This window comes from Rhamphochromis longiceps, linkage group LG4 (assembly GCF_057381845.1).
Source record: "Rhamphochromis longiceps isolate RC_006_pf linkage group LG4, R_longiceps_female_GT1.1, whole genome shotgun sequence".
Lineage (NCBI taxonomy): Eukaryota > Metazoa > Chordata > Actinopteri > Cichliformes > Cichlidae > Rhamphochromis > Rhamphochromis longiceps.
In genome coordinates, this window is record NC_140560.1 from 38,265,642 (window position 1) to 38,276,943 (window position 11,302).

The 11,302-nt window shown below is 44.8% G+C and overlaps 1 protein-coding gene across 1 annotated transcript; it reads left to right on the forward strand.

Moving 5' to 3' along the window:
• Positions 1-1,755: 1,755 nt before the first annotated feature.
• LOC146672351 (uncharacterized) lies at positions 1,756-5,043 on the forward strand. The gene is made up of 5 exons (XM_085405322.1): positions 1,756-1,931; positions 2,854-3,026; positions 3,426-3,536; positions 3,827-3,958; positions 4,139-5,043. The coding sequence occupies exons 1-5, from the start codon at positions 1,916-1,918 to the stop codon at positions 4,331-4,333; spliced, it is 627 nt and encodes a 208-aa protein (XP_085261448.1). The 5' UTR covers positions 1,756-1,915; the 3' UTR covers positions 4,334-5,043.
• The last annotated feature ends 6,259 nt before the right edge of the window (positions 5,044-11,302 follow it).

Consider the following 11,302-nt stretch of genomic DNA (forward strand, 5'->3'; position numbering starts at 1 on the left):
TATTACCATGGAAACAGAGCTGTTTGACAGCAGTGTCTTACAGTCTCAGTAAGTCATCAGGCAGAGATGGCCAAAGCACAGACTTTGTGTACTGAAGCAGACATACAGATACCTGGCTTATAATACTCCAGTAAAACTTTAAGTACTGAAGTAACTTTTTACTCAAGTAAAAGTGAAAAAGTACCAGTTCTGAAATGTACTCGCAGTAAGGAAGTAAAAGCAGCTCCCTGAAGAACAATTCTACTTAGCATGTTTGTACAAAGGAACCTGGTGCTGCAGTAATATAATCATCAAAGCATCTGAGTATATGAGAATAGTAATGTTATTCAAATGTACTCAGCTTGAACCTGTTCTGCAGCACACCTGCAGGGACGCAGAAATAAATGTGCTGTCAGCACACGGCAGAGGGGGACTTTACCTCCACACCTGAACAGGAGCATGAGTCTGGGGTCAGCAGGTGGAGGAACACTGAGATGTGTGGAGTGTCTCAGTGTGGGGAAGGCATGACAGCTCACGTGAACTTCTAATGTGATCAGCTGACCTGCTGCTCTTTGTGGATTACACACCTGGATTCATCCAGATGTCAGCAGATGTTTCACAGCTGATCCTCCACATGATACTACTCTGTTTATGTTAGACAGCCACTGTGCAGCAGTCACACTGTTCATCCTGCACTAACCTGCAGCCTTTAAATAACAGTCAGTCTGCAGGTTTCATCACTCTGACCAAACCTGACTGAACCAGCAGCAGAAGATCAAACTACGCTTCATGTTTGATAAACTCTTTTTCTCTCCTGCACTCCTTATTGTGTCGTACATGTCATTGTCTTTCCTTATGCCACCTGTTCTGACCGGTCTCCCCGATGTGGTGTCTGTGTAATGTACGGGCGGAAGAGGTCCTATTTCTCTGGCTGTTACGTCCTGCACAGCTCTCTCTCTCTCAGTGCACTCAGAGACCAGTTTACCATCAAATCTGTTTTCTGCATTATTCTCTGCTGCTGCGTTCAGTGCTGTCGGCCTCTGACAGCAAAGCCTCATCTCTGCTGTTCACACTGAACACACTGAATTTTAAGCTTATCTGCTATAAAAAGCCTTCATGTGTTTCTGTTTTAGCCTCAGTGACTTTGACACAAAGGCCTCTGCTGTGATGCTCACACCTCTGATCAAGTCTCACAGTGTCAGCTTGGTTTTATACACAGACACAAAATATGGAGATGAACTGATAACTGATCAGAATTAGAATATTTCTGACTGACTGAGTGAAAACTGAATCTATTATAGACACCAGTGACGATACCCAGGCCTACCACACACACACGCACACACACACACACACACACACACACACACACACACACACACACACACACACACACACACACACACACACACACACTGGTTTTAGTTCAGTGTTAGTTCACACACATTGGTTAGATTTGGTGACCTGTAATAACCGTGGACAAGAAGTCAGCAGCTCGGTGAGGGGAGGAGTCAAAAACACACGTGGACCCTCAGTACCTAAAACCTTTTTGAAACATGAGTGAGTGACAGGTGGGAGCGGACGACAGGAAACACCCACGCGATGATTCAGGTGTAAACATCGTTACGTGGGCAGAAGGTGGGTTCAGGAAGTGTTACCTGTGAATAATCCTGAAACATCCCGGATTAGCGGGAACTTCTGTGCTCACATCCAAACTTCCCGCATTGACTCACGCTCTGTGAGGTCAGAGCGCGAGCCCCGCTGTGTCTGTGACGCAGCAGCACCGAATAAGTTCCGTCAGATGTGACGGAATGACCGGAAAACCCCGCGCGGAAGCATAAAAACGAGAAAGCGGCTGGAATGAAAGTTCAGAGAGAGTCCGAGCAGCTGCACGGCAGACACGCACCGAAACAGGGACACCCACGGACCCGCAGACATGAACGCGTTCACAGGTAAGAGCATGCGCCGTGACGCAGGAGGGGCCGCTAAACTCTGCAGAAATACGCACGGAGCTTGGTAGAAGAGTCGGGTCACTTTAAAAAAGTGAGCTGCAGAGCCTCACTTGAGCCTCACCTGAGCCCCAGTCCGGCTCAGGTGAGGCTCAGGTGACGGGGGCTGACGGGGGTCTGTATGGAGGGTCATTAGTGCCAAACAAGTTAGAAGGAGCTGGAGGAAGTGCAGTCCTGAGAATCACACCTGCAGACACTGTATGTGTGTGCGCACAGGTGTGATCTTGGTGTGACGGTGGATCACAGGACCGCTTTAAATATTCGGATAGCTCGCAAAGTTTTCACGTGTCATGCAGCTGAGACACGGAACCAGCAGAGGGCGTGAAGGCCCTGCGCCTGTTTATGTGAGTGACAGTATAAGTAGGCCTACCTGCATCAGTACCTTCAGCCGCTCCGCTGACTCTGTCCTCCTCCGGGTTGTTCTGGTCCAGCTCAGAGGTCCGGGCTGCTGAAGGTTCAGGAATAGTTGAAGCAGAACCACCGTCAGGCTTGCAGATTAAAATAAAACATAATCGGTGTGTTCAGAGTCCCTGAAGCTGTTTTCATAGGAATCCAGGAAACTGTGAAAAAGTTTGTTTATAAGCTTTAATCAATAACTCCCCAAAAGTTCATTGATGATTGATCATCAGAGTGTGAGGGTGCAGAGGCAGAAACAAATGAGTAAACATCATAGTTCTGGCTGTCAGCCGCTTTTTAAGATTTTAATGATTAATTAGCTCTTAATGAATAATTAATGATTAATTAATGCTTTATTAACATCGTCACATCTGATTGGACCACAGTTTTTTCTTTCTGTGCTTGGTATCAGAGATTATCTTGTGGTGCTGTTGGCTCTTCTCAGGGGTCACTCTCTTTGTTTTTCCAGTTGTTGCCCTGCTGCACTGCTGCCTGTTAGCAGCGCTGGTTCAATCGGCTCCCGTCAGCTCGCCGTCCAACCCGTCGCAGACGTTCAAAGAGGCGGTCGAGCGAGTGATGAGGCTGGTGGAGAAAATCCGGAAAGACGTCCGCTCCGTGCACGGCAGCATCATCAACATTGACGTACGCACACGCCCGTCTATATCACGGCGCAGCCGGACCACCGTGTGCTGTCACGCTTTGCAAAAGCTGCAGTAAACTGCAGTGCCAGCAGGGGGCGATATGTTATTACTAGCCAACATTGTTAACACATTTACTTGGAAGGCGTGTTAGCCATCAATCCTGGAATAGAAGAAATCTGGAACGTACGTCATAGCTTCCTTGGTCACTAGCGGCTCCCCCACCCCCTGGTGGAACTGCAGCTTACTGCAGCTTCTCCATGCTTGTCCACTTCAGGTTTGTGAAGCATGACAGCACACAATGGGCAGGTGTGTCTTTTAAACGGTTTGCCGTGGTACTGGGTTCAACTTGCTGCTCCTTCTTCTTCTTCTTGAGCTAATAGATGTTTACTGTCCTCCTCAGGGTTTTACCCTCGACCCCTCCAGTCAGACCGGAGAGCTGGAGATGAAGAGGATAAACCTGGGAATCCCTGACCCCCCCGTCCTCAAAGAGCTGTCCGAACAGTTCACAGCGGTCAGTCTCCAGCTCGGGTGGTGCCGTGGGTGGTATTGGGGAGTTCTTTGGTTCCTTTGGGCTCATTAATGGTTTCAGTTGGTCCTTGAATGCAATTGGGAGGGTTTAGTGATGTCATAGATAGTGATGGGAGTGCATGTGCTTTGGTCATGGGGGAGGTTCAGGAGGCTATTGACAGTTTTTTGGTTCCTTTACTGCCCATTAAAGAATTACTGAATCGCTCCAGGTGTTTGTGTAGTGGTCGAGTCTGTTCTGGTGATGTAATGTGATGGGTTTGTGTTTCCCTGCAGGACATGTGTGTGAGCCGTATGCTGGCGGGCGGGCGGCTGTACCAGGGGCTGCTGGTAGATTTGTCTCGCAGACTGGGGGGACTGGAGGCCCTGAGTGCTGAACTGAGAGACCTGGTGACCCACATCAACCAGGTAACACACACACCGGCTGAGAGCGTGCACTTCCTGTTGTCTGCAGTTGAAACCCTTCACAGTGGAACGTGTCCACTTTCTTGCCACCCTATGACATCACTTCCTCAGAACTTGTGCTTGTTTTGAAACAGGAAGTTCTCGGCTTTATTCAAGTTGTTGGGTCTTTGCTGTGTGTTTCAGATGAAGGACGCGGCTCAGCTGAGCAGTGACTCTTTGGATCAGAGCAGCCTGGACTTGACTTTGAATCTCCATGGCAACTACGATGTCCAGGTGGCAGCCCACCTGACGCTGTGCCAGCTGCTCGAGTTCTGTCACGACCTGATCCGCAGCCTCAGAAACATGGCCGAAACACAGATGGCTCGTGGGACGCGCTAAGCCCCGCCCACTGCAGGATCAGAGCTGCTAGCACGATTCAGGGGAGAGACTTTATCGATCGTGGAGTTGTTGACACTGTTTGTCTCATCATCATCACCTCCTGACGAGCGCCCGCCTCCGTGATGCAGCGGGACTAAAGACTGATAGATGACACACAGGAAGTTTATCCCTCGTCTTCAGCAGCTTCAGGATCAGCCAACACGTTTTATTGTGAAGGCGGCCTGTTGGAGCTCCGTTTCCTGCTTTGTGTGTCGCAGCACGTCGAAGCGCTCTATCGTCCCGGGATCAGCTGGGAACACACAGCAGGAATGTGATGAATGTTTGCCCGATGATTCTGGTGCAGAAGAAGAAGAAGGAGCTGGCTGCAGGTCCAGACCTGCTTCACGCCCGAGGTTATTCTCACCTGCAGACGCTGGAGAAGGAAAAAACAGCGTCATCATCTGAACCCGAACTCCACAGCCGATCGACTTCTGTCCCGTTTCAGTTCTAATCAGCTTCAGTGAAACATCTGGAGCGTTCACCACAAACTCTCAGGGCCATTTTTTACTGTTCACTGTACAGAAAACAATCAAATCAAGTTTGAAACGTGTCTTAATGAGGTCACTTCCTGCTGTTATTACTTTAGAGTAAAAGCTCCTTCAGTTGAACCTGATGGTACAGCTTTTATTTTGAAGCCGCAGCAGGAAATGACCTGGCAAGAGAAAGTCATAATGTTGTCACGTTTTTATTCATAAATATTTATTATTTTTTATTTAATTGTTTTTAAAAAGCAATATCTTGTTCTTTGTGTTTATTTATAATCTTTTTATTTATTGATTATATTTATTGACTATTTATTGCTTTTTTTTAACTTCCTGTTTGTGTTGTCAGTGTTAAATCTGCAAAATGTTTTCAAGGACATTTTTTATCCTGCTGATTTTTGTGATTCGCTTCATTTCTTGACGCTTTCGTTTTTACTCATTGACGTTTGTTTGTTTTTATTGTTTATGTTTGAGAACTAAAAATAATATTCCTACCTGCTGATCTCTGTCGCCACGTTAGAGATCAGCAGGTATGATGTCAGTTCTGCAGAAAATAGCATCAACATTCCTCAGAGCTCCGTGGGGAGAGGAGGAGGGTCTGAAGTCCCGGATGAGCATCAATAATAAATAATAAATATTGTTACACAAAACTTTATTCTTTAGTTTTCTTTTGAATGTTGAATTCAGTTTTTTATATTAATAAGTGATTGTTTTGATCTTTGGTCTTTGACCCTGCAGCGAGTCTGCAGCTGAGAGAATAAAGACTCCGAGTTTCCTCTCATTCGTTCATGTGCAGCTTGTTCCTGAAAGCAGGAAATGAAGCTCCAGCTGCTCAGACTGAACATCCATGTGATCATGTGATCATGCATGCACGCTTTCAGTTCAATGCAATTTTATTCATACAGCATCAAATCACAACAACAGTTGCCCCAAGGTGCTTTATATTGTAAGGCAGATCCTACAATAACGCATACAAAGAAAACACAACAAAACAAATGAGCAAGAACTTTGGTGACAGTGGGAAGGAAAAACTCCCTTTGAACAGAAAAAACCTCCACAATCAGAGATTAATTATAACTAATGATTCAGTGCAGAGAGGTCAATTAACACTCATTGCATCATGGGAATCCTCAAGCAGCCTACGTCTATTGCAGCATAACTAAGGGAGGATTCAGGGTCACCTGGTCCAGCCCTAACTATATGCTTTAGCAAAAAGGAAAGTTTGAAGCCTAATCTTGAAAGTAGAGATATTGTCTGTCTCCTGAATCCAAACTGGAAGCTGGTTCCACAGAAGAGGGGCCTGAAAACTGAAGGCTCTTTATGTGCATTCACTCTTATCTGACTTCCAGGGATAGGAAGCCTTTATGTTTCCGTTTAAAGTGTCACAGCTCTGACATGTTTAGCCGCATGTTCTCCTTAAATTGCTGGCTGTTTGAGTGGTGTCCCAGAAACAATGTGGGCTTCATAGATAATTGGCAAACCTTCTGGAGGAAACCTGGTCTTGTTAGGAGAGACGACATCCATCCCACTTTGGATGGAGCAGCTCTCATTTCTAGAAATATGGACAAATTTATTTAACCCCCCAAAATATGACTATCCAGAGTTGGGACCAGGAAGCAGAGTTGCAGTCTTACACGCCTCTCTGCAGCTTCTCTCCTCCTGCTACCCCCCCAAAAACCCATCTCCATAGAGACTGTGTCAGCTCCCAAACAGACAAAAAACAAACTAAAAACCAGCAACAAACAACTTAAACATAAACAATCACAAAGAAAGAACAATACAGTATCCACATCTGAACCAAAGAGTAAAACAGTGAAATGTGGATTATTAAATATTAGGTCTCTCTCCTCCAAGTCTCTGTTAGTACATGACTTAATAATTGATCAACAAATCGATTTACTCTGCCTTACAGAAACCTGGTTGCAGCAGGATGATTATGTTAGTTTAAATGAATCAACACCCCCGAGTCATTCTAACTACCAGAAATCTCGAAGCACAGGCCGAGGGGGAGGTGTGGCAGCAATTTTTCACACCAGCCTATTAATCAACCAAAGACCCAGACAGACTTTTAATTCATTTGAAAGCCTGATGCTTAGCCTCGTCCACCCCAGCTGTGAAACTCAGAAACCAGTCATCTATCGTCCACCTGGGCCTTACACAGAGTTTCTGTCTGATTTCTCAGACTTTATATCTAATTTAGTTCTGAGCTCAGATAAAATAATTATTGTGGGTGATTTTAACATCCATGTAGATGCTAAAAATGACAGCCTCAACATGGCATTTAATCTGTTATTAGACTCAATTGGCTTCTCTCAAAATGTAAAAGAACCCACCCACCACTTTAATCACACTCTAGATCTTGTGTTAACATATGGCATAGAAACTGAACATTTAACAGTGTTTCCTGAAAACCCTCTGCTGTCTGATCATTTCCTGATAACATTTACATTTACAATAATTGATTACACAGTGGTGGAGAGTAGACTTTATCAAAGTAGATGTCTTTCTGAAAGCGCTGTAACTAAGTTTAAGAATATAATCCACCCACTGTTATCATCTTCAATGCCCTGTACCAACACAGAGCAGAGCAGCTATCTGAACGCTACCCCAACAGAGGTCGATTATCTTGTTAATAATTTCAGCTCCTCACTACGTACGACTCTGGATACTGTAGCTCCTGTGAAAACTAAGGTCTCTAATCAGAAGTACCTGACTCCGTGGTATAATTCTCAAACACGTAGCCTAAAGCAGATGACTCGTAATCTGGAGAGGAAATGGTGTGTCACAAATTTAGAGGATCATCATTTAGCCTGGAGAAATAGTTTGCTGCTTTATAAGAAAGCCCTCCGCAAAGCCAGAACATCTTACTATTCATCACTGATTGAAGAAAATAAGAACAACCCCAGGTTTCTCTTCAGCTCTGTAGCCAGGCTGACAAACAGTCAGAGCTCTGTTGAGCCAACCATCCCTTTAACGTTAACTAGTAATGACTTCATGAACTTCTTCACGAATAAAATTTTAATCATTAGAGAAAAAATGACCAATAATCATCCCACAGATGTAATATTATCTACAGCTACTCTTAGTACCATTGATGTTAAGTTAGACTCTTTTTCTCCAATTGATCTTTCAAATTCAAATTCAAATTCAAATTTTTATTTGTCACGTACACAGTCATACACAGTACGATATGTAGTGAAATGCTTGGACAACTGCTCGTGACCTAAAGAAAACAAAAAAGGAAAAGGCTATGAATAAGATAGGAAATAAATATGAAAAATTAAAAAGGGTAAATTTAACTAGGAAGGAATAAAATATAAATTAAGGTTAAAAATGAAATACCTGTACAACACAAATTAGAATGAAGGGTAAATTTAACTGGGAAGGAATAAGATAAAATATATAAATTAAAGTTGAAAATAAAATAACTGTACAACAAAATACACAATATAGAACTATATAAGAATGTATGAAGAAATATAAATAAATATATACACAATAACAGCAGCTGTACAAGTATTAACCGGAAATGAAGAATATAGTGACCAGTGTTGTGCAAAAAAACAATGTCCAGAAAGTCCAGTGTGTGTAAGAACCATATGTGTGGGTCAGTACTGTGTGGTGGTGTGATTGAGAGACCGTATCGCCTGCGGGAAGAAGCTCCTCCTCAGTCTCTCTGTGTTGGTCTTCAGGGAGCGGAATCGCTTTCCTGACCTCAGCAGAGAGAACAGTCTGTTGTTGGGATGGCTGAGGTCCTTCACCATCTTCCTGGCCTTGGTCCAGCACCGCCTGCTGTAGATTGAGTGCAGGTCAGGGAGCTCGGAGCGGATGGTGCGCTCAGCTGACCGCACAACCCTCTGTAGAGCTCGTCTGTCCTGCATGGTGCTGTTCCCGAACCAGGTTAAGATGTTTCCCGCCAGGATGCTCTCTATGGTGCACGAGTAAAAGTTCCTGAGCACCTTGGAGGGCAGTTGGAAGTCTCTCAAGCGTCTGAGGTGGTAGAGATGCTGTCGGGCCTTTTTCACCACGGTGTTGATGTGACAGGACCATGACAGGTCCTGCGTGATGTGAACTCCGAGGTATTTGAAGCTGTCCACTCTCTCCACTGGGCACTCGTTGATGACGGGGGTCTGGTAGTTCCTCTCCTGCTTAGTGCTGAAGTCCACTATCAGCTCCTTTGTCTTACTGACGTTTAGAAGGAGGTTGTTCCTCTGGCACCAGTTCTCCAGATTCCTAATCTCCTTCACGTAGGCCGTCTCGTTGTTATCAGAGATCAGGCCCACCACGACGGTGTCGTCAGCAAACTTGATGATGGTGGTGGAGCTGGTAGTGGCCACACAGTCATATGTGTACAAAGAGTACAGCAGGGGGCTCAGAACACACCCCTGGGGGGCTCCAGTGCTGAGAGTGGTGGAGGCTGAGACATGTCCGCCCATCCTTACTGCCTGTGGTCTGCCAGTTAGGAAGTTGGAGATCCACTGACACATAGATGAGCTGAGTCCCAGATGCTCCAGCTTGGTGGTGAGTGTGGAGGGAATTATGGTGTTAAATGCAGAGCTGTAGTCTATGAAGAGCATTTTAACATAATTCCCCCTTCTAGTGTCCAAGTGAGTGAGTGATGTGTGGAGGAGATGAGAGATGGCATCGTCTGTGGAACGATTTGGACGGTAAGCGAACTGTAGTGGGTCCAGTGTGTCTGGTAGTGAAGAAATGATGAAGTCTCTGACCAGGCGTTCAAAGCACTTCATCACTACTGAGGTGAGGGCTACAGGGCGATAGTCGATGAGTCATTCAGGCCCCTCTTCTGTGGAACCAGCTTCCAGTTTGGATTCAGGAGACAGACACTATCTCTACTTTCAGGATTAGGCTTCAAACTTTCCTTTTTGCTAAAGCATATAGTTAGTGCTGGACCAGGTGACCCTGAATCCTCCCTTAGTTATGCTGCAATAGACGTAGGCTGCCGGGCATTCCCATGATGCATTGAGTTTTTCCTTTCCAGTCACCTTTCTCACTCACTATGTGTTAACAGACCTCTGCATTGAATCATATCTGTTATTAACTCATTCAATGCCAGCCATTGGCAGTGAATGAGTTAAACCCATTGACTCATTCACTGCAATTGACGGCTATAGACGTCAATGGCAGTGAATGAGTCAACCTCTGTCTCTCTTCCACAGCATGTCTTTATCCTGTCTTCCTTCTCTCACACCAACCAATCACAGCAGATGGCCCCGCCCCTCCCTGAGCCTGGTTCTGCTGGAGGTTTCTTCCTGTTAAAAGGGAGTTTTTCCTTCCCACTGTTGCCAAAGTGCTTTCTTATAGGGGGTCATATGATTGTTGGGTTTTTCTCTGTATCTATGAAGCGCCTTGAGGCGACTTTTGTTGTGATTTGGCGCTATATAAATAAAATTGAATTGAATTGAATAAACTCGGCCGTCTGCTCCTTGCTATCTAAAATATATCAGGACACTGGAGTAAACTCTCGACCGTCTCACACTTCTGCTTAATCAGTTTTTTGTTTGACGTTTATTCAGCTGTGTGAAAACCACCCGGGAGATAAATAAAGTTTTATTTTATCTAATATAATCTAATCTAATAACTTTAATCTCAGCCAAACCAATTTACTCACAAACAAATAAAACACTGAAAAAAGCCAAACAACATCATTTTAATGTTGTCTAAGTGACTTATATATTACGTTTAACCTGAGTAGCGCTGTGAAAGTCCGCGCTGTGCCAATGATGATGTGCCGGGAGTTGTGCCGTTCTCTGCGGCTTCAGTGACCCTCGAGCTGCCGGCTAGCTATCGAGCTGGTGGGTAACAGACGTCTCCGAAAACGTCGGAGCACTTTTGCAAATGTGCGACATCTTGATAAACCGAGCAGATATTTGATGTTTACACAGCTACTTTCTGCCTGAAAATATATTAAAAGTTTATTTTGTGACCCAGAAAGATTAATAAGAGTAATTTTAAAACTTAGTAGCGGCCGCCATTGCCGGAAACTGGAGTTTTGCTGGGCCGCGCTATGAATTCTGGGATATGGTGGGCCACGAAGGACACACCCGACGCATCCTTCAAATTCGGGGAAAAGGAGGACGCATTTGTTGGCTGCATTCACAGGAGTCTACGAATTTGGACAGCCTTTGGCGCGTCGCTATGACGTAATTGTCTACAAATGCGGCCTCACGAGGATGCAGCCCATGAATTTGGACACGACCACTCACCCACTCACCGCGTCCCTCCTGGCTCACAGCTTCTTCTTCTTGGTTGGCAACCAATGTTAAGGTGCATTACCAACCCCTGGCTTACAGCTCAGTGGACAGTTAGATGAGAAAATATATATTTGACACATTTAAGGAAAATACTAATAAAATTAAATAAAAATAAATAAATAAATGTACCCCTTAGAATTTTTTTGCTCTTTTTTTCTCTATAAAATTGTTGTTTT